The sequence below is a fragment of the Rousettus aegyptiacus genome, unplaced genomic scaffold (genome assembly GCF_014176215.1).
Source record: "Rousettus aegyptiacus isolate mRouAeg1 unplaced genomic scaffold, mRouAeg1.p scaffold_m13_p_4, whole genome shotgun sequence".
Classification (NCBI taxonomy): Eukaryota; Metazoa; Chordata; class Mammalia; order Chiroptera; family Pteropodidae; genus Rousettus; species Rousettus aegyptiacus.
Genome location: NW_023416307.1, coordinates 154,425,422 through 154,451,393, shown reverse-complemented (window position 1 = coordinate 154,451,393; position 25,972 = coordinate 154,425,422). Strand labels below are relative to the sequence as shown.

Sequence of the window (25,972 nt, the reverse complement as noted above, 5' to 3'; positions counted from 1 at the left end):
ATCCCCATCTGAGGGAGGAGAGGAGACGCTCATGGGCAGAGAGGCTTCCCTGGGTCCTATGGCTGGGCCTGTCCCTGGGTATCAGTGGGACCCAAGGTGCGCTATCACCTGTCTGAGGGCTGACATCCTTCCCGATCACAAGGAGAGCCTACCTTCCCAAACAGACTGAGAGGCAGATTTTAATGTCAGTAAAGTGCTTTGAGGTGCTGGGAGGAGGCAGGGAAGTGATTTGCCAGGCATCCCCGAAGCCTCCCAGATGGAGGGCACTGGGCCGAGTCAGGGCTCTCTGCTCGGGCCCCAGGATGAGTGCCCTGCACCTTTTAAGCCGCCTGGGCCAGGGGCTGCCTGGAGACCCAAACCCCACGGACTGTCCGCGCTGGTGCTGAACACCCAGACTGAGCCCGGCCTTTGTTCCTGGTTACACGAGGAGACCCATGGAGACCAGAGGGTCTAAGCCACGTGGCTAAGGATCATGAAATTACCCAGGCCCTTCCCAACGACCTCACCTGGAAGGCTCCACCTGCTCTGCTAGCCCCACTCCTCCTCATTTGCCTTCCAGAGGCCCACGGGCCTGGCACCCGGGCTCCCGCGGCTGCCCACCTCCCCACAGACCCTAGACCAAGCTGGTGCTGGAGGCCAAGCTCCTCCCTTACCTCGAGAGATGGTCCCTCCAGGGGCAGGGTTGACACACATGGGTGGAAGGCGGGGTGGGGGAAGTTTGCACTGACGCTGCCTGTGCTGGGCCCGATCTGGGGAAAGAGAGAGGGTATCAGAGCGGCACGTTCTCACCCCCGGCTACAGACCCCTGGGCAAACCCATCCCAGAGTACCCGCGAGGGGCTCTGCGCAGCAGGGTTGCTGGCCAGCATGTGCAGCCAGTCACACATTCGGAGAAACGGTGTCACCGATGAAACACAGAAAGAAGGCGGTTGTTTTATGTCAACGTGATACATGAGCGCCCTGTCGAGCTCCCTCCTTGGCTCTCAAAAAAGTCCTCCTACTGTCCTTTGGCCACCCTCTATGAGTTTAACCCACCCCATGTGCTTCTCCGTAGTCTTGAGTTGTGCAAATAAGACAGGACAACAGTTGAAAACTGAAAAGCCATAATGCCACGTAAATCCCCTGGGATCTCCCCCTTAGGTCTTCCACATATGGTAGCTGTCCCTGTATCTGCTCTGGGTTCCTCAGATAGCCACTTCAGCCACCAGATCTCAAATTATTCTAAGAACTGGGCAAGAGACTTGGGGTCCTCCCCAAGAGCCAAGACCTGCTCCACACTCAGCAGCCTGCTCCCTTTCCTGAAAGTTAATGATTTGCCATTCCGAGTACCTCCATTCAAGTAGAGACTAAATACTACTCATCAGTAATGTATATAGTACATTTTAAGAAGTCCCCAAATTTTGATATACGTAAGCTAAAATTAAGACACTCACTGAACCTTCTTTGGATAAGACGGGTTTAAGGTCTTCAAAACCACACAAATGGTGCGAACGCCAGAGACTCACTGGTCTGGGGAAAAGGTGCAGGAGCTCTCTGCTCTCTTCGGCCCACTGGTTTTGGGGTCATAAATGAGGCAGGAGAGGAGCAGGAACACACACACTTGAGAAGCAGCTTGTGGCTACATCGATGCCCATTTTTATCATGCAAATTAGCTCGTACACAATTGGTAAATAGGGGAAAGACAGCAGGAAAACAAGAATCCCTGGGTCATGTAAACTTTTTCTAAGGCAAGGGATCCGAAAAAGCAGGAGTAGGATTATAATTTTCAGCATGAAAAGAAAAAGCCCTTTTCAGCTATATTTATAAAAAATTAAAACCGAGTGCCTGTAGAGAATCAAGGTGGTAGACACAGGGGTTCATGACACGATTTCCTCAATATTTCAGAATTTTGGAAAATTTTAATAAAATGTTGGGGGAAATGAGCGAACCCTTGCGCTCAGGGCCTCCTCCCCGCGGGGCTCAGAGCCGCGCTTCTGCCTGCGCTGCCGCGGCAACGGCCGGCTCTGTTCTTAGCACGCTCTGGACGCGTCCCGCACCGCACCGAGCTGCCTGCCTCGGTGGTCCTGGCACGGGTGATTGCTTCTGTCGTACTCTGGTCATAACGTTGCAGTGGTAATTGCCTCGACTCTACTTTTCCCATAAGCCTTCTTATAATGTTATAGGTGTGTGATTTTGCAGAAAATATATATAGTGTTATAGCAGAAATGCCTGTAGGGTCTTCTGGAACAAAGTGCCGACGATCAAAGTTTATCTTGGAACTAATTCCAGCTCTGCATTGAAAGTAAGGTTGGAGATGACCAGGTGAACCTCCCCACTCCTGGTTGAGGAGGGTCCTCATTCATATGCAGGGGTGCTAGATTTAAAAAAGAATAAATGATTTGATGATTAGCGATGATCTCATCATCAAGCATTCTGGGTAGCCGGGGCAAAGTTGTTCAAATCCCACGACGGCATCACTGATCCTTCTTCTGCCCGTGGAGCTGAACAAACCGCTGTTGATCCAGTGTCTTTCAGTTGTGTGCTGCCTGTAAAAGACTCAGCTTGCTCTCTTTGGCCTGATTCTGATGGCATTACAGCTGAGAGACCAGAAGCCTATGTTAAGATGCTAGCAAAGGATATAACAGGTCATTTACCAGGCATATAAGTATTCTGGTTGGGAGGTGTTGGCAGCTCAGTTGAATTACATAATAGGAAAGATGGTTGCCATAGGGAATTGCTTTGGCCGTCACCATCAGAATCAACAAATGGTCCATCCCACTGAGACCGTGAGCCTCTGAGCACCTACAAGGAAGCATCTCTGAAACACAGTTGTCTCCACCCTAGCGTCCCACATGCAGCAGGTGCTCAATCATGCAGCCACACAGCACACTGCATGCTGAGGCCAGCAAAACATCAGCTCCGGTCTGCACCCCAAATAAAGCAAACTACCCAAATTTATTAAGGACCTGCCAACCCAAGACTAGGGGCTGGGGACAGACCACAGACAAGTGCTTTACTACATCATCTCTACTCTTCACTCTATCTGTGATGACAGGTGCTGGGAAACAGTATTGGGTGAGTTCACACCTTGCTAGTGTTAGTGGGGACCAGATTCAAACCCCAGCCAGTGTGACTCAGAAGCCACATTACGTTTCCTCTCAAGATTCAGGACACCCTAGGGAGTTTGTAATCTCATCGTGAAGAACAAAGAAACATATAAAAACTCCATGAGCGATACAGAACAATCCCACAGAACAATCAAAGTGTCACGAGGCCACCCATGACCAATTACCAAGGTCATGGTGCAACCCACAAGTGAAATCAGCATTCCGAAGACAGGAAAGGGCATTCAGCCTTATAGTCAGGAAACCGTGAAAAGACAGTTTTGCCTGAAGGAAAATATTGAAGGCAGTGACTTCCTGGTTAGTGGTTTTCCTTCAGACCCCCAAGCATAAAATGGTTGTCAGTAAGAATATAACACTTACCTGTGTGGAAAGCAAGGCCTCAAACAAGACTATATTAAGTCCTGAAGCTACTTAATTACTAACACGGCTTGTGAGTTTACCAGGTGTCAGGCCCTGTTCTAAGCTCCTTACATGCATTAGCCCATCTGATCCTTGGAACGACCCTTGGAGGCAGGTACTGTGATCTGGTCCACTTACACCAAGGGAAATGGAGACACAGAGAGGGACATGCTCAGCCCTTCCCAGCCAGGGCCAACCTGCCATGAGAACTGAGTGTCTGCCTCCCACTGAACCTGAGTGCTAATGATGTCACCCCGATGAGAAACTTTTCAAGCAAATCAATCCCCAGCCTAGAAAGTAAAATCACAAGCCTAGTATTATCTCCCTATCAGGAAAAAAGAGGATCATGATTTCATTGGGCCTCCATCTCTTTACAAAATCAGTGCTATTAAGTCACAGATGCTCTCACCATGAGGAACTTGTTTCATCCAATTTCTACAATGTGGACAACAAAGCCCACTGATTGGCAGGTAAACACAAAGCAATTAAGCATACTTAATTTTCAACTCAAGATGTGCTGTCCATACTAAGTTCAATGTTTTCTTTGTCAGACACAGTAACCCACAAAACCAGGATGATAGAGATTAATTTTTTCATGCAATAGGAACACAGATGGAGTGGCTGAAGACAAACAAGGAGGCAGGAAGAGGCTGCAGTGAGCCCTGGGACAGCCAGCCCTCCTTTCGGCCCCATTCGGTGGGTTACACAGGGTACCAGTTGGCTAGGCCTCTGGGAACATAACTTGGAGAGGAGACATAACTACAGTTATGAAAGGCCTTTCATTCTGATTTATGTGTAAAATGTGCTCAGACAGGAGCCTCACAGTCAGCTCTAACGTAAGTGACGGGCCTTTTACTCTTTATTTCCTTAAAGGAGAAAAATTGGGGGCCTGTCTAAGATATACAAAGCCCTCAGGGATCTGGCCCTTGAAGTCTTCACCTAGCTAGCTACATCACTTCCTGTAAGCAGCTCTTGGATGCTACCCTATAGCCCTGCCACTGTGGCTCTGTTCTGCCAATGCTTGTGCAACCCTCTTGCCCCATCTGCTGGAGGGCACTGATTTAAAGACTTGCCACAGCTTCTACGCCCAGTCATAAAACAATGACTCAATCCACTTCCACCGGCATTTACTGAGGCCTACCATGTGCAAAATGCTATTCCAGGTACCATAGATGATAAGAGCATGACAGGTCCTGGCTGCAGGGAGCTTCCAATCTACTGGTACAGTATTTAATTCGAAGTAGACTAAGCACCAGAAACTACAGATATGGTGCTGGGGAAAGTTGGAGAGAAGCGAGATTGACAGAATTGAAAAAGGTGCATGGAGGAAACGGTATAAAACATCGGCCTAACAAAATTGGAAGGATTTCAATAAGCAGTGACTATGCGGGAGAGGGCATTCCAGGGGAAGGGTGGCAAATGTACACACCAAGCCCTGGGCAGGGGGTGGCACAGGTTATGAGTGCCATGCAAGAGGAAGGCTAAGGAAGAACTCTGGAAAGTCATCCAAAGGAAGGGTCCAAGGACAACACACAGGTGAGGGGTTTTCACAGCTGCCCATCACAGGGAGGAAAAGCATGAGGTCGCAAGCATGGTGACGTTCTTACCTTTTCTGAATGAGTCCAGGCTGAACATTTCTGGCCAGGAGGGAAAGCTGGAATCCTAAAGAGAAGGATGGTCGAGAGGCAATGATTAATATTCCAGGTCCAGGAACCCACAGAGAAGACTTCAATAACACTGAGAACATTGTCCAGGAGACGAGAAAAATGAAGCTCATCACTAATGAGCCCCAACTGTTGCTCCCAGTCTCGAGGATGGAAGGGCACCTCCACTCTAGAGTAATTACATGTCTTTGCTTCTTTCTAAATGAGAGCTCTCTTCTCTGGCCTAAACTCCCTGAACCCTGCTAAACAGAAGGCAATGCGTTTAATTGTGAGAGACGTAGATTTCCACCTCATCAGAATATTTGCAGTTTTTGGGGACTTCTAGGAACAAATAAAATTCTACGTGGACCCCTTTTCTCAGGTGGCATCAGGAAAGGGGACTGATGACTGTCTTAAGGACCAACTAACTGGTTTACTGGGCTTTCACAAAACCTAGTAAAGCCTCTAGGAATGGGACGTTGACTACACTCAAATGGTAATGATAGTGATTCAAGATAAAAAGCTTTTTATGGCAGAATCTCGATGAAATAACCAATATTAAGTTCAACTCTTGGCCAAAAATTTAGGTGCATTTTGCTCATCAGTACATTCAACTAAGGAACCTACCTAGAGACTTAAAAAAACACAAATAAGTAACACCTCTGGTTTAACCATTTTATTTTAAAAAAACAAACTCAGACTTATAGATGTTTTTAATAATGCAGTACTCCGGGGTTGGTGCAATAATATCATGTGGCCTCATTTTAAACACATCTACACACAGTGCTTTAGTAAATCAGGATGATGTACAACTTTCCTAGGAGTTTCATGGGGCCTACACTCCTGCTCCTGACAGCTATTCCCTCTCATACTCAATCGTGGGACGGTGGGGGGTGGAGGGCTGACCTGGGGCCGAATCTTTCAGGTCCATAGCAGGTCTGCCCTGATGGCCTCCTCTCCCCCAGGGATGCCGGAAATTTCAGCCGATAGGATATGGTAGCTCAGAGAGAAAACTTCAATACAATATCAACAATGATTCAATTTACTTTAAGAAATTACATTCTATAGACTCCTTCTATCTAAAAAAAAAAAGTCGTAATTTGAGATTCTAATTTTAAAGAAAACCTGAATATTATAAGATCTAAAACACTTAAGTGATTATTTATGAAACAATATTTTCTTGCTAAGAAATGAGAATTTGCTTGTAAATACGCCCTTGGTTTTGCTTTTAAAATCTCCAATCCTCTTCATGCCAACACTATGTTATATAACATATCATATAATACCTCCTTTTCTTGTATCAGACTTAAAAATATAGTATGATATTCAAAGTAGGATCTTTTAGAGACATCTTCCAGAGCTCTAGAACATTTCATAGAGATCCAAAAGAAAGATGCCTTCTTTGTAATACAGTATTATGTTGGAAACCTCCATGGGACGGAGTATTTCTAAAATAATTTAGATAAGTAAAATAATATTATGTCAAGATTTCTTGCATCATGAAACACCATTTAACTCCAGATAAGATCACTATGGGATGATTCAAGGCCAGAGAGCTTCCATAATAACTAATTAAAAATGATACCCTTCTTCCAAGACAGTCGCAAATGAATCTAATAGCATGCCTTTTACTTTGCAATGTGGCTGAGGGATCCACCACTGCTTTGTGTGCATGGCTAAATCAACTTACCTTACAAGAGCAGTGAAAGTCTCAGATTTTGTAGGCTTTTGAACTGGAGCTGAATTCTCTCCTTACTATTCCTCATCACGAGGCTGGGCCTCCTCCTGGGAAGGACAATGCTGGGTCACTAAAGAGATGGCCCCCGCAGGAAAAGAAAGTGGTTCCGGATCATTGAAATTCATTTACTAACTCTGACAACAAGGACAAGTTTTGTTAGTGGCATGAAACACACACACTAGACACACTGGCCTCCCTTTAGGACCTGCCATGACCCACGCTACACCCATCAAGTTGTGAGCTGCCCGACCTCAGCATCTGTAAGATACCAAGACAGAGATCTCACAGTAGATGCACTTTGAGTTCTGAAAGTATTTTCTCCAAGTCCAGAGCACAACATGCTGCAGTTCTGACTTCTACTCCCATCCTGACTATACCATGAACTTAAGGTAGATGAAGCAGTTCTTCCAGGTTGGGAAAAGAACTAGATGTTGAATACCATTTTTAGTTTACTAAAAACTTCCACAGACCTTATCACACTTAACCTAGGCAACCACCCAGGGAGGTAGGAATTCTTTCCCAGAGAAGTTTACACAATTTGCCCAAGATCCTATAGCTGCCTTGGGCAGGATGGAAATCTACAGTTCCGGACTGAGCTCCAAAGCTTTCCTAGTTTATACTACACTACTCTCCTAATTTCCATGATATCATGCTGTTGTCTAGATGTCCCATGAGTCAATCTTTGAAATAACACTTTGTAGTGACAGCTTCAAAAGTGAAAGGGGCAAGGAGTGCCCAACTGATAAATTTTGGACCACAGCTACATAAGTTAAAACACATGGAGAGTAAAAATCTTTTGGAGGTAAAGGGATACCCTAGGCAGCAAAGGATGCATCTCTTGCTCCTTAAACAGCGACAAAGACAAAGAGCACTATTCTAAATACAAAAAAAAAAAAAAAAAAAACCAACAGAAAAACAACAAAAAAAACTATACCAGGAAGAGTCCTTCCTCCTGGAAACTGCAAAACTCCAAGATTTAAGTGTGAATTATAAGATGTGGTCAACACCCACAATGACAGTGGGATCATTCCCTTCAAAGAATCTCCATCAGACTCTGTCCAATAAGTTGCAACCAAAACCACGTTGTCATCAGTGGTCCACCTGCGACAGTGTATGGCAAGCCCCTGTGGACTGGGGGTGCAAAGTGGGACAACCTGTGCCTTGCAAAATCACAATTAAGGAGACCAATGTTGCTACAAGAGTACTAGCTAGACACCATGCTGACGCCATACTCCTGACTTGGGGGTTCTGAGGACCCCTGGGACTCCAGTTCACTGCAAACAAAGAACCCAACGTGCTTTAGATCTTCTCCTGCGAAATGGGACAAGGCACCACCAGCAAACAAAGAACACCTCACCCCTTGGCCTCCCCCAGTGACAAGGTCGGTGTAAAAGGGGGCAAACCAAGGGGGCCAGAATGCACCAAGCCTCCCTTTGGACGAACGGTGCAGGCCGCACGGGGGGCAGACAAAGGTCCCAGGGAACTCCGGGGGCTTTCTGCAGGCCCTGCCTCGGGAAACGGAGCATCCCCAGAGGCGGAGGCGTCGTTGCGCCAATGAAGAGGCCTCTCCCGCGGCCCCCGCGGAGCCCCTGGCTACCAAGCCGGCCCCAGCGGACCTGACTGGCTCCCGCCCCCGCCCCGGCTCCATGGCAACGGCAGGCCGAGGCCTGGCTGCCCACGATCGGCCCGGCAGGCTTCCCGGGCAGGCCTAGGATGCCCGGCCTGCTTCTCGGGCCCTCCCGCTTCTCCGCCCCCCTCTCTGCCGTGCCGACGGTCGGACCCGGGTCCCTCCTCGCGCTGGCCACCCCCGGCCGCGGCAAGCTCCTCAAGGGGGCAAGAAAGGGGAGAATAAAAAGCCCAATTCACCTGTTGTTACAGATGTGAAACAAGCCTCGGTGCACCGCGCATGAGCCGCGGGCCCCCCCAACCACGGCCGGACTACAACTCCCATCCGCGGTGGCGCGGCCCCTTCCGGGTCCCGGGACGGAAGTCCCGCGGGCCGCCCCGGCGCTGCCCACCCCGCGCCTCCGACCCCGCCTCCCGCGCGCGACCCCGCGTCTCAGCGGGTCCGCACCGGGTCCCACGCCTGGGGCTCGCAGTGGTGGCCCGAGGCTCCGGCCGGCGGGCGGCCAACCCGCGGCGAGACCCCGGCGCTGCGCCCAATGGGGGGCGGGCGCGGGCGGGACTTCCGGCGGAGCCGCGAAGGGGTGGGCGCGCGGGCCGCTCTGGGGGCGCCGAGGGAGCGGGCCTGGGCGGCCCAGCCTTGCGCACGACGCGCCCCTCGCGGTGCCTGAGCATCCGGCAGTGTGAGGCCTTGGTGTCCTCCGCGCCCCCGCACCGCGCCTGCTGGTGCGAGTGAAGAAATAGGCCGGGTCAGGGCCGAGCCGGGAACGAAATCCAGCTCGGGCCGCGGGCTTCCACCCGCCTTCCCTGCCGCCGCTCGTTGCCACGCCTCTTCTCTTCTCCATCTCCCTTCTGATCTTCTGTTTCTGTAGGGAGGTGAGAATTTCTGTCTCACGAGATTGGTAGGACAAAATCAACGTGATGGCGCGTTGTAAATGTACATCGCTAGGGAAAGGACCAGGTGGCACTTGGCAGGTCGCGGGGAGACCGCTGCTGGGCGGGTCTGCATGTCCTGCCCCCGTCCCATCACCGCAAAGGTGAGAAGGGGCATTGCCTCTGTTGAGTGATGCAGTCCTTTAGATGAGGCTCCTGTGGGAGTCCAGTGGAATCCAACATCGAAAGGAAAGAACCCAGTATGGGTAGCTCTGAACCTAGGTCAGGATTATACAGCTGGAAAGACCTAGGATATGCTTTTAAGACGTGGCCATTCAGGATATATGAAAACTCTGCCATCTCCCGTCATTTTCGTCCAAACAAATTCAACAAGCATTATTGTCTTTATACTTTGGACAGAAGGTTGAGAGAGTTGGGCATGGAACATCATTCATTCATTCATTCATTCAAATAATTACCTATTCTGAGCAGGGCATGGTGCCGTGGTGTGTGGGGAATGATCCCTGCACTGATACTTGAGTGACCTATGTAGTGTTTGCTAAGCAGGTGTGTAGAGGACTCTGTCGTCTAGGGGGCTTCAGGGCCTATTGGAGAATATGAAAACTTGCGGTGAAACAAATCGAAAGTGATAAATGTTGGAAAAGAAGTATAAAGTCGCAGGAGTTCAATGAAAGGCATTTGCTCCTGAATGGCAACATCGGGAGAAAGAACCAAGTAGCAGGGACATCCAGGTGGAACAAGGGGCAGATCTGAGGCTCTCCCGTAGTTCAGTGTGACCAGAGGGTTGGATATGTGCACGAGGCCTTAGAGGAGAGCGAGAAAACGGAGTTGGGAATGCTATGCTAAGAAATTTTGACTATTTGTAATCTTTTTTTTTTTTTTTTTTTTTTTTTTTTTACAGTTCTATGTAGGAGAGTGAAATTACTTTTAGGAAGCAAAATAACGAATTTTTAGAATATAGTTCTGGAAATGTGAGGGTAGAATTAGCTGGAAAAGTAGAAGTTAGGATACTAATTAAATAAGTAACGAGGGCTTGAACTATGCTCAGCGGTGAAAAAGGCAAAAAAGAAAGGAATGCGGGCGATTGTAGAGCTCTAGGCTGCTCTGTGACCACTGGTGTGGAGCGGTGACAGATCTGTACCAGGCTGACTGGGAGGATTATGCTTCGTTAGCATAAGGGACACAAGAGTTGGAGATGATGGCTTCAGCTTCATACAGAGTGTGTTTGAAAGGCTGCCGTGAATGTTAAGTCATAAAGACGTGATCCCTACTCTGAAGGAAACTAATCTGGTAGAGAAGATGAGAAAAGCATGTAAATAAGTCTTAAAACCTAGAGGAAGCACTGCAAAAGAGGCACAAGTGGAACATTCTAAATACTTGGCATGTTTCGTATTTTTAGTTGTCCCTCTGAAGATCTTGACCTTGTTCTTGGGCTGCGAGCTATTCTTAACGAACAGTTTTGTCTGGCGAGACTGATAAAGTGGTCCACTTTATATTAAGGTGCATGCTAGTTAATGCCTTTTTCCTTCCCTCCCACATATTGCACCTCTTGTTACCTGGTCATTTCTTTGCCACTGCCTTATCTTTCTGTATCCAGTCTCTAGACTTCATTCTTTGCTAACAACTTTGTCAAGAAACTTCACGTCTTCAGACAGGTTCCTACTCGCTCTGCAGATATACAGGAATTTGGGTAAAGGAGTATCACGATTTTTGGTATTGCACTACACACTATCAGAAAATCAGTTATTTCTGACGGAAATTCTAGTTTATGTCACTGGCCAGATTGTACAAGTCAGTTAAACTCAGTTTTATAAAATATTTATTGGTAAAACTGGAAAGAATGTTTAGCTCCCAGGCTGCTTTTTAGCCAACACAAACCATGGTATGTACAGTACTGCCACAGGACCAACATGCAGGCTTTTTTAATTTTTTGATATTATTTGTTTTTTCAGCACAGCTACCCTTTGTTGACCTCACAGATTGCAAGGACCTTGCCAATTTACAATCCCTTATTATTTTCTTATGCCTACAACACCTGGTCTTAGGTGGTCTCCCATCCAAGTAGCAACCAGGCCCAACCCTGCTTAGCTTCCAAGATCAGACGGGATCAGGCTTGTTCAGGGTGGCATGGCTGTAGACCAGGCTTTTTTGGAAGCATGAATGAAACTGACTTCTGCTCAAGATAGTATTATATACATGCTTTGATGCCCCTCCCTTTGTTCCAAACAGAGTAGAATTAATAAGAAAAGATTAAAATTACTTGTCCATATTCAAAAACAAGATAAACCTTTGTGTTGACCAGAAACAAAGAGCTGGAATCTTGTCGGGCTATGGATCCAGAAACATTAAAGCATTCTGGAGTTTATATCCTATAAGGTAATATGATTGAGGAGCTGCCCCCATAAAATACAGATAAATGGGGCCAGGGTTGGTACTCACAGTTAGGACTTAAGATGAAGCTCCCTTAACAGAGATTGAAAAAAAAAAACAATAAGCCATCCGTGCATGAAAACATAGTTTATATGAAGTTGTATACTTAGGAAGCAGATACAACATAAAATCCAGACCTAAATCTAGCTACTCTCTCACTTGGTGCCTGTATCTCCTGTCTCCCAAAATTTCATGGTAGACAAAGTCTTAAGTTACTAATACAAGATTTGTTTCTGGTTTCCTGGGGATTGAGTAGAAGTTACCACAAAACCATCAGGGAGGCAGAGATACTTATATGGGGAAAAATATTCCTATTCACAAGGAGCTTATAAGTTCAGCTCCCAAAACATACAGGAAAACCTAACCAAAACAGCATCAAGAGATGAATTCACTGCAATTGAAATGAAAATAATGGAGTGACCTGATAATAAGTATGTTTAGAATGTTCGAAGACATAAAGGATACTTATTTTTAAAGAATAAGAAATTATAAAATAAAAGTGGCAAATATATAAAGAACCAGTTAGAAATCCTAGAAATTAAAAATACAGTGATTGAATAAACACTCCATAAATGTCATGAATTCTAGATAGGTCTTAGTGGAAAAGGGTTTAATGAATCAGAGAGATGTTGTAATCTAGGTGAATAACTCATTACTAAGAAAAAAACAAAAAAAAAATAATTAAAAAACATGGAGAATAGATCAAAGAGCTTCAACGTAGTGTGTAATAGAAGTTGCAAAAAATTGCAGTATAAGGACTGCAGAGAAGTAATACTGCATTTAACATGATATTTGAAAATGTTCCAGAATTGAAGAAAGATGCAAAGCCTTGAATGCCATGCAGGAGAAATAAAAAATAATTACTTGAACACGGTGCAATGAAATTGCAGAATATCAAAGATAAAGAAATCTTACAAATCATGAGAGAGAAAAGGCACAAAACCTACCCTGGAGAGCAATTTGACAACATTCTTCCCAACAATAATAGCAAAAAAAGACGAAGTAACCCTCAATTTGCTGAGAAATAATTCAACTTAGAATTGTATATATAGCTAATGTGTCTTTCTAAATATAAAGAGCTTTAAAATCATATAATGCATAAAAGATGGTCAGAACTAATTAAAGAATATACTTTGTAAAAAGAAAAGCCCAAGTGGAAAGGAGTAGGATATAATAAACAATAACATGCACTAATATTAGGAAATTGGTAAATTTTAACTTACCACTATTTACTACTGACTATTAAAACTAAGTTTTTTGTAGAAATAAAAGATGGAACTAAAATTTGAAGTAAAGATAAAAGAGAGCATAAGGGTGTATACCATTTAGGATGTTCTGGGCAACCAGGAACAGAAACTCTAACTCAAAATTGGCTCGAAGTATACGGAAGTGTATTGTCTCGCATAACAGGAAGCCCTCAAGTAGGGCAGATCTCACAGCTGATTATTCAGTGAATCAGACAGTGTTGACTGACTCAATTGTGTCATCGAGAACCCAAGTTCTTCACATTTCTGTTTTTCATTTTCATAGTAGTCCTGATCCTCAGGTTCCTAGCAAGATGGCATTAGCAGCTCTCATCAAGTCTTAAAAGACTCCTTTTCATGTTTCGTTGACCGCAGCTGGACCTCATTTTGTGACATTATCCCTGGCAACTGGAGAAGAGTCAACCTCGAGGGTGGTCATGCCCATACCCGATTCAGAAGGAGAAGTAAGGTTTTACTCAGGAGGAGGATAAAAACAGCAAAAACTTAGGATTTTCTTAGAAATTTTTATTTAGAATGCATGAAACTAATGTTAAGTATAACTACTAAACAAATAGAAATATAATTCATCACTTCTGAGCCAGTTAATAAAACAATTGAACAGAACAGCAGGAGAAAAGAGAAGCAAAAAACATTGTAAACAGAAAATAAGCCTATGGTAGTAATACATCAAAACAGTGATCGCAATGGATGTAAAAGGTTTAAACATGCCTGGTGGTTCCCCTCACGCCAAACCAGTGATTTTTTAGTGCTGGCCCTCTCTGTTCCAGGTCTTTCAAGAGGAAACGTAGTTCTCCTATTAGGTACTAGAGGGTGGCAGCTTTTACTACTGTATTCCTTTCTCTGGAGGATTTAGCCGTACTTGTCAGATTCTCATGAATCAGGAACCCGTTTCCTGTACAGCTGACAATCTTTCATCTAAGACTCATTCCCAATATTTGAAAAACAATTTTAGGGCACTTAGAATTTCAGCTACTCAAAATAGTTGCCAAGGATGTGTTTAACTGCCTGGTAGATATAGAAATGGACTTGGAGGCCAGATCAGATGTCATATGGATTACACTTCTTAATTGGTAGGAATTGTTTAGATGGTCTATGAACATGGCTGCTATAGTTACGGAAAGAGGGTTCAAGCAGGACGTGTGCAGCTAGAGAGAGGCTTCATAGGATCTAAGGACACCTAAATTTATGGAAGTTAACATCTTTACTGTTGTTGGAACACTGTCTTGACTCTGGCTAACAGCTTTGGAAAATCATATGGCTTGTTCACCTCTTAGAGGTATCCTACCAGATAGAATTTTTTGGGGGGCCCACTTTTTTATTTTCTTGAAAGCTTTTTGGACTTTGTCTTAGCTCCTTCTAGAAGAAGCAGAGAATGAGCGGGAATTCGTAAGTGGAAGCACCCTTCTGCTCCGACCGGTTATCCAGTTTTTCCATTCACATCTTTACTTTCATCTTTACTACATGAATTCTTGTGGTCATAGCTATTAGTCAAGAACCACTGACAGCAAGTAAAATTTAGTCACCCAAGCTGATTTTGAAACCAGTAATTATGTTTAACTTGTGTTTAGATAGGCAGTGGCTCATTTTTACTTCATTTACCTGATGCCTCTCACGTGAGAACATAATAATTTTATTGTGTTACTAACAATTATTAGCATAATGCTATGGCCCATCGTAGATGTCTAGTAATTTTATGAAATCAGTATAAATTGGCTAATGGAAACTTTTCTTTCCAGCTGGACTATCAAAGAATAGTACTTTTAAAGTTGAGCTGTGAAATTCACCATTTGCTAAATGGCTTTTCCAGAAGTGAATTGTGCCATTTGGTACAGTTTTAAAACCATTAGTGAACTCTTAGGATTTTTTCCTTGGGTTTGAATTATTTGTATGCATAATAATGAAAGCAAAAACCAAGTCGAATTTGGAAAGTAAAGTTCAATGTTAAACTCCCTGAGCAATTTGGAGTATTATCTGAAAGAATGAAACTGATCCCTGGTACAGGAAGTCTAGAGACTGGTAATCTCTAGGATAGGAATTGGTAGTGATTGGAGAAGGCACAGAGGGAGGTCCTGGGCTGCTTCCAGGTTCTAGTTCATGAGCTGGGTGGTGGTTTCAAAGGTGTGTCCACTATTTCATAATCTGTTCAGCTCTACGCTTAAGATTTATATGCATTTCTGTAAGCACATCATACTCCAGTAAAATTTTTAGAAATTGTCGTTTTCTGAATTTCTCCTTAATCCAAACTGCATCCTAAAGTTCCTCTAGGCAAAGGAAAAATTTCAAGGGTCCTTTTCCTTTACCCTGCTTTTTTAAGACCCTGATTCCATTGTATTCCAGGAGTCCTACTGAGCATGGGTCTTCTCCAGTTTCTTCCAACCAAGACTCATAGGGGATCTAGAAGTGGTGTTACCACTCTCTTTCCGAATATATTGTAGCGTGTGTTTTATGTTTGAATATCAGTGTCTTCTGTGCCTATATGAGATTCCCAGGCCTTGTAGGAAGAGACCGAGAGACTGGAAGTGGCATTGGAGCCATAACTAGCCAGCACATCAACGAATTATTGAACCTGGTTGGATCTTTATGAAGATATTGTCCCTACTATTATATTAAGAACTTGTCACAAGGCTTGGACTGTAGTGTCAACTATGTCTCGGTGTGTTTTTAAAAAATTTTTAAATTGTGCAAAGAACTCCTATACACCCTTTACCAAATTCCCCTGTTGTTGATACTTTACCACATTTACTTTATAGTCTCTCTCACTGTTGAAAGTAGGTTGCATAATTCCTCTAAATACCTTAGTATTTCCTAAAAATAAAGACATTCTCATACATATAGCCATCAAAATCAAGAATGTGACTTTGATATAATACTACCTTCTAATCTGCAGACCCTATTCATATTTTTCCAGTTGTCCTAATATACGGGATCATGTGTTGCCTGTATTTGTCACGTCTCTTTAGTCTCCTTCTGTCCTGAGCAGTTCCTAAGTCTTTCCTCATCCGTCACAACCCGAACAGTATTCAAAAGCACAGGCCAGTTACTTCGTAGACTGCTTCTCAGTTTGGATTCGTCTCGTGTTTCCTGGAGATTAGATTTAGGTCAGGCCTTTTCAGAGGGATATCACAGAAGCGAATGGTGTTCTCATCGTGAGGCGTGCCATGTTGATTCATCCCCCCACTGGCTTTCTTTAACTTTGATCACTTGGTCAAAGGTGGTGCCTGGCAGTTTGCTTCACTATGAAATTAGTATCTCATTAGCAGCTACTTTGAATCGAAATAAATATCTTTCCTCTACAAAATTTCGCCACTACTTTTAGCATCTATTAATGATTCTCATCTAAATCAGTTATTATGACAGTTTCCAGAAGGTGATTTTCTAATCCCATCATTCTTTCTGCATTTATAGTTGGCATTCTACCATAGGGAAGTACTTTCTCTCTTTTCCATTAATCATTGATTTATATCATTATGCATCCATAGATTCCTATTTTACTCAATGTGGTATGATTCATTACCATCATAAGATATACCTTCCTCTTACTTTCCATGCACTACCTCTGGAAGCGGCCGTTTCTCCCAGGAGCTCTGGGTCCTTTTATTGGAATATGGTATTTAGAAACCAAGATCTGGGCACTAGGAGTGTTCATTGATAATGAACTATCACTATATACTTATTCACACATGTATATACACACTTACAACTATATTTCTCTATCGTTTGATCCATTGAAAACGGTGTGTTCACACCAATACCTCCAATCTCTGTTGAATACCACAAGGCTCACTCTAGCCTTCCCCCTCTTGATATTTGTAACTTCCTTCTCTAACAGTGAGGAACCTGGCTCTCAGCATTCTCAATATAGTTGGTTATTTGCTCAGCACCCCTGTAAGTAACCAGTCTTCGGGCATGCTGACCACTTCCTTGACCTTGACCATGTTGACTACCTCCTCACTGGGCCCTGACACTGCTGGCCACCGCCAATAAATATTGGGGAAAGAGAAGGAGTCATCTCAGGTTTATTGATACAAGGCTAGTAACTGGTGAACGACTGAAGATGTTTTTGAGTAATTATGTCATAAAAATTAGATTGTGGTTAATCACAGATAATTTGTCTTATGAATATGAATAATTTCTTAGCTAAGTAGAGTTCCAAGTAAATATAAATGTCACTAAGTACTGTATATTATGTCATTTATCTTCCCAATAATTCTAGTTGTATTCACTATTAGTGTCTCTGTTTTACAAATGAGGAAACTGAGGCTCAGAGCAGAGTTAGGTAACTTGCTAACAGCCACAGAGATGTTTAGTGGTGGAGCCTTTGCCTGGGTCTGTCTATCCTCAGAATGTGTACTGCTAATCTGTAGGTGGTTTGTCATTAGACCTGAGCTGGTTTTGTGTGTTCGAAATTAAATATATAGATGACTTGGGCCATTTTAGGAATCTTAAAATCTGAAAAGAGAAGTTTCTTCTCCTTTTGTAGCTCTTTTTTTTTAATTTTAAAAATATAGTGCTTAAAAATATATATAGTGCTTATATGCACAGTTAAAAATTCTTACATAAAACACGAAAGATAGTGAAATGAAGAATAAGAGATTATGCATAAGTACAAATAATTTCATAGCACAGAGATGCTGTTGGTAGTTGGAGACTCGGCTGGACAGTATTAACTAACTTAACAACTATTGATTATGTATAGTTTATGCACCAGGTACCATGGTTCACATTTGAGAATTTAGGACATGTAACATGTAACATCCACTAGGAGTGTTCTGTTAGCAGAGAGGTGGGAAATTGATGTTTGTTGACCCATTCCATCCTTCCTTCGAGTTTTTATTTATTCAGCAGATATTTATTATGCCAGGCAGGATGCTAAGTACTGGAGATGATGGTGAATGAGAGAAAAGTCTATGTCCTCAAAGAACTTGTACTCTTTCAGAAAGACAAGAGAATGACAAATACCATGTGTATAAATTAAGAGTTGTGTGTGTCATGAAAGAAACGAGTGAGGGGTAGGGAGAGTACCTGCTATGGGGTGGGGTTGGGGCGCAAAACATAACCTTTACATTAAGTCATCAGGAATTATGGGTTAGTAGTAGCTTTTATCTGGAAGTAACAGAACACCCACCAAAGATAGTGTAAACAGGGAAGACATTTATTAACCCACCTAAAAAAAAAAGCCCGAACACAGGTGTTAGCAGGGTTGCATTATTTAAGTAACGTGAGGAAGTCAAAACCCTGGTTTGGCCTCTGCAGGTCCCTTGATTTTCCCCACGTGGTTTCTGGACGGCCGGCACATCTCCAGACACCCTGCACTCGCTCATCCTCCTGGAGGTCTCTCCCTGCTGCTCCTTTTCTATCAGGGAGAATTATTTTCCCCCAGAAATCCAACCTACTTCACCACCTTCTCACTAATCCGAACTGGGTCACACAGCCGTTCCTTACCTGATTCCATGGGATTACCATGACGGTTTTAAAACAGTGAAGGCTCATCCCTGGGACTGGGGAACGGGAAGCACTTCTGAGCTGTCTGCCCAACAAAAGTAGTGTTCTGTTAGCAGGCAAGAAGCAGAGAATGGCTGTTGGGAGGGTGGACAATGGTGTCTGGCAGGAAACCCTCTCTCAGTTGGTGACACTTAAATTCATACCCAAAGAAGAAGGAATTAGATGCAGCACTAGGGTGAGGTGGGGAGAAGTGTTCCAGGTGAGAGAAAAAATGTGCAAAAATTCTAAGACTCTAAAGAGCTTTGTCTGTTAGAGGAAATGAAAATACATTGTGTTTCTCTCTCTCTCTTCTCTCTCTCTCTCTCTCTCTCTCTCTCTCTCTCTCACACACACACACACACACACACACACACGTAATTATTAAAGATGTATTGATAGAAACTTCAGTAAAGTTTGGTCTTTTATTGAAAAAGTAATATACACAGATGTTCAAAATATTGGAATAGCATAAGGATGTAAGTGAAAGCAATCTACCAGTGTCCCCTGAACGGAGTCCTGTCCCCTCCCTGTCCTCACGTCCTCTCGCTCGCTGCTCCAGCACCCTGGCCCCATGCCACTCCTCCCATTCTGTTCCTCGCACATGTCACACGTGCTCTGTGCCCATTCGCAGTGGCCTTCCCCAGAGCCATGGCTTGCTTCTCCACCTTGCCCAAGGTTTTCTTCAAAAGTCTTAATGTAAAAAGTGTATCCCCGAATCCTCGTAATCCTCCTCCGTGCTTCACGTTCTCCCCCTTACACTTATCGCCAACATCCTGTGTATACATTTTACTGCTCACTGCACACTGGCTTGCTCCATAGGGCAGGAATTTCGATCTGTTTTGTTCACTGCTTTGTTCCTATCACCTAGAACAGTATCTAGAAATACTAAGCCCTCAATAGATTTTAGATATTTTTCTGTTAATTATTTATCACAGGAGAAGAAAGTCCAACTTACTATAGCTAATCCACAAAGCAGACAGTGGAAACTAGAGGTGAGTGTGATGAGCAGCTTTGAACCCGGTGTCTTCAACTCTTATGTGGTTGGTGTACATTATTTCCTCTGAGTCCCTCTGTGTTGAGCAGAACGCCTTTCAAAAAAGCGTCATAGGAATGGCAACCTCGAGATACTTGTCAGAGTCACATCTTGCCCTTATTGGAAGCTTGAACTTCATAAGTACATAGCAAAGATATGGTATATCACAAATATCATTCCTGTTGTGCATAGTCTTGCCAAAAGGCCTAGTTGTGGGCAGGAAGGTTGGAAGGTGATCATTTTCATGGGGGTTACAGTTCCTAAACATTTGCTCGTAAATGTCACAGCCCATCACCTCAGAGGAAATGGAGTCACATAAAGGTTTCACTGTGATGTATTTAGGTATGGCTTGCTTTTTTTCTTTTTCTTTTCTTTACCTTTTTGGGTTCTTGGTCTCCTTGACTCTGAAGATTATTGTTGGAAATAAAGTGTTTGAAAATTATTGGCCATTATTTCTTCAAATATTACTTCTATTACAGTCTCTTCTTCCTTTCTGGGAATCTAAATACATGTTACGACCTCTCTGTTCTCCAAGTGTTTTACTCTGTATTCTTATCTTTTTATTTCTCCATGCTTCTTTTTGGAGATTGCTTCTGACTTTCCAGTTCATCTAGCTGTGTCAATTTGCTAGGAAAACCATTTTTATCCATTTCAATTATTTTTCAATTTTAGCGTTTCTATTTGAGTCCTTTCAAATCTGTTATGCAGTTTGTTTCATAGGTTCTAGTTCTCTCCTGAAGCTTTAAATCTTGTCTTTTATATATTTAAACCAGTTAGATAATTTTAGTCTCTGTTTGATAATCACACTGTCTGCAGCCCCTGGAAGTCTGTTCGAAAACCCCTGAGGGTCTGACATCCCGTGTCAGCCTGCTCGCTTCGTGTAGAGGCCTTTTCTTATCTTGCTTGGGCTCCGATGAAACATGCCAGGCAGCTCTCCCATGTGAAAACCCTTCCACCCCACCTAGGCTCTGACACCCTACGCCAGCTTGCCCCTCCACGCCCTGAGCACCCTCCTCACCACACCCGATGCTGGGTTGCCCCCACATAGAGGCCCTCCTACTCGTTCTTGGACTGTGAAATCCTACAAGGGACAGCCACTTCAGCCACCATGTGGATGCCCTTATCATCTGGCTCAAACTGTGACACCCCACTCTGGGCTACCTGTGCAGACAGATGCCTCACCTGATAGCTTTTGGAACAAATTGTTCAGGATAGGAAGGCAAGGGGTAGAAGAGAAGGAGAAACCTGTAGTTCAAACAAACAAACAGACCGAATCTGAAGTGTTTGTCTTTTAACTGAAGCCTTTTGGTTCTAAAAAAATTAATGCAGTTATTAATACATTTTATACTGTAACTAGCTTCCAGTTTTGGATTTTCCATTTCCTATGGTCCATTCCACTTGTCTTGCCTATTATTTTTTAACTCTACTACTGTGGAAGTTATGCAATAACTCTTCTAGTGGTTCACTAGAAATTAAATACATCATTAATTTATCAAATAGTCACGTTAATTATCTTTACCTTCCTTCTTAGGATACTACCATTTCTCCACTCACAACATGCATTATTTTGTTAAATATTTCTGTTCCATATTTTTAAATCCCACGAGATATTGCTTCTTCTTGTTTTATACAGTTAATGTTGAGAGTTACTCATTATTTACCACTTCCTTTGCTCTTTATTCGTTCTTGCAAGTCAGGGATCCCTTTTCCTCAGATACACATGCTTTAGAATTTCTGCAGTTTTACTAAAATGAGTCTAAATGATAATTTCTATTTACTTTTCATGCTTCTTGCATCTATGAATATCTGTCACCATTTGGGGTACTTCTCAATCATTATTTCTTCAGTTATTGCTTCTACTCTCTCATCCTTTGAGATTCCAATTGCATGTATAGTAGAACATCTCACTGCATCTTTTCTTATTTTTTACCCCGTCTCTTCCTTGGCTTCCCTGTTTTTTGGTCTTTCTGACCCGCAAGACTTTTTTTTTTTTTTTTTCCTGATTTATCTGCCTAGCTCACTGATTCTTTTGCTGTGTCCAGTCTACTGCCCAATATGTCCACAGAGCTTTTAATTTATTGTATTTTCTGCCTGGCTCTTTTCCAAATCTGCTGTCACTGCCAATAGTTTTCTAATTTCTCGAGACATTCAGGCTTGTATTTATCTTCTTAAAAGTAAGCATAGTACACCTTAAACTAATAAATATTATGTATCAATTGTATCTCTATAAACTGGAGAAAAATAAGCATAGTAGTTTTATGGCTTATAAAACTCCCCCATCCCTAATTTTTTATTATGGTAAAATGATCATAACATAAAATTTACCATCTTAACTATTGTTCTTAATTTTTAATTTTTATTGAGGTATAATAGACATTAATTTCAGATATACAACATAATTTGATAGTTGTACAGACTGTGATATCACAGTAAGTCTAGTTAACATCTGTCACCTTACAGTTATAAACTTTTTTTTTCTTGTGAGAACTTCTAGAATCTACTCTTAGCAATTTTCAAATTTGCAATATTGTATTACTAACTATAGTCACCATGCTGTGCATTAACTCCCCATGACTTATTTTATAACTGGAAGTTTGTACCTTTTGACCCCCTTCACCCGTTTCTCCAACTGCCCACCCCCTGCCTCTGGCAACTACCAATTTGTTCTTTGTATCTATGAGTTTGTTTTTTGTTTAATTGTTGGCTCCACATATAAGTGAGATCATATGGTTTTTGTCTTTCTCTGACTCATTTCATTCACTTAGCCATCTTAACCATTTTTAAGTGTACAGTTCAATGGTATTAAATAATTTATATTGTACAACTATTACCACCATCCATCTCCGTATTTTCATCTTATAAAACTGAAACTGTATACCCATTAAATAATAACTCATTACCCCTTTTTTGGCCCCTGACGACCACCATTTTACTGTCTTTATGATTTTGACTACTCAGAGTACCTCATATAGTGGAATCATACACCATCTTTTTGTGATTGGCTTATTTCATTTAGCATAATTTCCTCAAGATTCATCCATGTTGTTGCGTGTGTCAGAATCATCTTCCTTTTTAAAGCCAAATAATATTCCATTGTATGTGTCACATTTTGCTCATCCAAACCATGGTTTGCCCTCATGTTTTCTTCTGAGTTTTGTAGTTTTAGCTCTTACATTTAGGACCTTTGATGCTTTGTGTTAACTTTTGTATACAGTGTGAGGTAAAGAAGGGTCCAACTTCATTCTCTAGCTTGTAGCTGTCCAGTTTTCTCCACACCATTTGTTGCAGACTATTCTTTCCTCATTGAATAAAAAATTAGTTGACTATACATATGGATTTATTTCTGGACTCTCAATTCTATTCCACTGATCTCTACGTCCACCCTTGTGTCAGTACATTGCTGTATAGTAAGTTTCAAAATCAGGAAGTGTGAGTTCTTCCATTTTGTTCTTTCTTTTCAGGATTTGAAAAGTAAGTTGGTTATTCTGGGTCTTTTGGAATTCCATATACACTTTAGACTCAGCTCATCAGTTTCTACAAAGAAGTCAGTCGGGATTTTGATAGCAATTGTGTTGGATCTGCAGATCAGTTTGGGGAGTTTTGTCACTTTAAAATGTTGAGTCTTCTGATCCATAAAGCTTTTAATAGTTTGTTCTTTTCAGTGCTATTGGGAATGGGATATTTTCTTAATTTCATTTTCAGATTGTTTATTCCAAGTGTATAGAAATATAATCAATATAGGCATACCTAATTTTATTGTGCTTCAGATTTTTTTTTTTTTTAATTGAAGGCAAGACCCTCCCCCAGTAAAAAGATTAAGACTTACTTACTGCAATACTCTATTTTAGTGGTCCGGAACTGAATCTGCAATATCTCTGAGGTATGCCTATATTTGTATACTGATCTTGTATCTTCCAATCTTGCTGAACTCATTTATTTTTTCAGTCGATTGCCTAGGATTTTTTAATATCAAGATGATATCATCTGCAAATAGAATGCTTTACTTCTTACATTATACTCTGAATGTCTTTTTTCTTTCTTTTTTTTCTTTTTTGCCTAATTGCCTTGTCTGGAACCACCAGTACAATGTTGAATAGAAGTGGTGAGAGCAGATATCTTTGTTCCTGACGTCAGGGGAAGAGCATTCATTCTTTCGCCATTAAGTATGATGCTATATATGGAGTTTTCATTATCAGGTTGAGGAATTTCCCTTCTATTTCAAATGCGTTGACTTTTTATCATGAAATGGTGTTGAATTTTGTCAAATGTTTTTTCTGCATCCGTTGAGATGATGTCATTTTAATATTTTAATCTATTGATATGAAGTGAAATTCAAATCAAATGTAAATGGCATTATAGAAGAAACAGCTGACTTTAGGAATGTTGACACCGAACTGCTTTTTGATAGACTCTAGATATACTGTGTGAAGAACTGTGTGAAGCCATACTTATCCACATGAGGAAAGCATGAAAAAAAAGAATGAAAATGTCTCAGAGGAGATGACACCTATAAAAAGCTTCACCTTAAAAGTGCAAAGTAGAAAATATTGGAAGCTGATCCAAATTTAGAAAGGGGTATGAAAATTTGATAAGAAAAAACAAGTCTTGCACATATTATGTCATATAATGAGTTCAAACTACTGTTAAGTTTTTCACCAAAAAAACCCCCAATTCTCAATTTTTCTAATATTTTATAGTCCACTAAATTAATTTTACTATATCTATTTTCTTATATATAATAGATAGGGTTTTCAGTGTTTTGATGATAAAAAAGTTTAAAGGCCATGGAATGATTGTAATTTTCCTCATTATGAAGTTTGCATAGTTCTGCTTGCTCAGTAATTTTGATGGTATTGCACTAGAGGACTATCTGTATTCTGTTACAGCCATCAAATTATTACATATTTAGAGTTCAGCAGGTTTAAGAGTGATGTCTTCTTGCTTTTTACATTCCCATATCATCTCTTCTCAAATAATTCAGCCCTAAAGCCATTAGAGGGAGTAAAGTAAGGTAGATAGATGTAAATGCATTAGGGTGGCTTAGCATGGGATCGTAGGAGCCAGTCCCTATCTGGGAGAGCAGCCCAGCATGGAGATTGGTTACATTTAGGTGAACTATTAAAATAAGTAAATATAGTAAGGATAATGGCAGTCAGATTTTTCGTTGTTACAGAAGGAAGTTACAAATATGCACTTAGTCAAGTTTAGAACCATTCAAGTTGGTTCAATAAAAAATAAATGAAAATTTTGATGCATAATCAGATACTTACATGCTTTAAAAATACCTCCCCAGAAAAATACCAGTTACAGAGGCATAAAGGATAACTTCACAGTAGAGAAGACTAATCAAGTCATCAGAGTGATGGAAGAAATGAAATCTTGAGCCACTTGATGGTATGAACTGACAAGAACAGCGTGAACATCAGCCAAACTCAAACTGAGCGACAGTCTATGAAATAACTGGTTCGTAATCTTCAAAGTTGTCGACGTTGTGAAAGTTAAAGACCGAGGGCCTGTTCCAGATTGAAGAGACTTGAAACTTGACCTAATGCAATGCATGATTCTGATCTGGACATTTTGGTATAAGAGACCTTATAGGGGCAACAAAAACACTTGAATGGGATCTGAGGACAGTTTTAATGTTATTGTGATTAGTATGTAAGAGAATAAACTTGGCTGTAGAAAACAGATTTTTGTGTTAGGCATGTCAGCAACATAATGTCTTACTGTTCAAGAAAAGTTCTTTGTACTGTACTTGCAACTTTTTGTAAGTTTGAGGTTATTTTAAAATAAAAACTTAAGTGATATAACCATTTTATTTAAAAATATCCATCTTTATAATGTGCTCAATTATTTAATTTTGATGAAAATTTTTAATGTTTTTCCTAAAAAAGGTGGTTTTCCAAATTATTTTAGAAGTTATTTGAACAAAAAGATTGGAATACCATTGCCCTGAAAGGACCAACTTCCCTCTCTATGGTTCTAGACAAATAAAATAGCCAAAAACATCAGCTCTTACCATTATTTCTAAAGTCCGAGCTCTTAGGTGCGGCAATCCAAGTCTTACTAATACTTTATTCTCATTGCTTCTGTCCTAGAACTATCAGGTTATCTTTTCTCCTGCGTTTCTTCCTCTGATCACTCACTGTTGCAATGGTTACCGTCTTAATCTATAAATCTGATTTTATTTTCTGTTCAAATTGGTTTCCCAATGTTTATAGGATAGTCAAAATTCACTGCCACAACCAAGTAACGTTTCCACTTACCACCCCATGGGCTTAAGGAGTTTCACCAAGCATACTTTCACACTTTAATTCCTTTGTTCTAGTTGTTTCTGTATCTGAAATGTCCTTCCTTCCCATA

The 25,972-nt window shown here is 41.9% G+C and overlaps 1 protein-coding gene, 1 long non-coding RNA gene and 1 pseudogene across 7 annotated transcripts in view; 1 reads left to right on the top strand and 2 right to left on the bottom strand.

Annotated features, from left to right (window-relative positions):
- DHX30 (DExH-box helicase 30) overlaps positions 1–8,904 on the bottom strand; it is a 28,716-nt gene extending 19,812 nt beyond the window's left edge. The window contains exons 1-5 of one of the 6 annotated variants that reach the window (XM_016149808.2): positions 8,750–8,904; positions 6,836–7,017; positions 6,052–6,158; positions 5,110–5,164; positions 654–749 (exon numbers count right to left, since the gene is read on the bottom strand). In XM_016149808.2, coding sequence (XP_016005294.1) covers positions 654–749; positions 5,110–5,164; positions 6,052–6,076 — 176 coding nt within the window. In that variant the 5' untranslated portion in view covers positions 6,077–6,158; positions 6,836–7,017; positions 8,750–8,904. Of the gene's footprint in view, positions 1–653; positions 750–5,109; positions 5,165–6,051; positions 6,159–6,835; positions 7,018–8,749 lie in introns of those variants that run through there. The other 5 variants (XM_016149810.2, XM_016149809.2, XM_016149811.2 and 2 more) reach the window with 5 other exon arrangements.
- A 190-nt stretch (positions 8,905–9,094) lies between these two features.
- Positions 9,095–25,437, top strand: LOC118601762. The gene is made up of 2 exons (XR_004950580.1): positions 9,095–9,543; positions 24,903–25,437. It is a non-coding gene; the product is annotated as an uncharacterized LOC118601762 (long non-coding RNA).
- On the bottom strand, positions 11,424–11,539 carry LOC118601912 (annotated as a pseudogene).
- Positions 25,438–25,972: the final 535 nt, after the last annotated feature.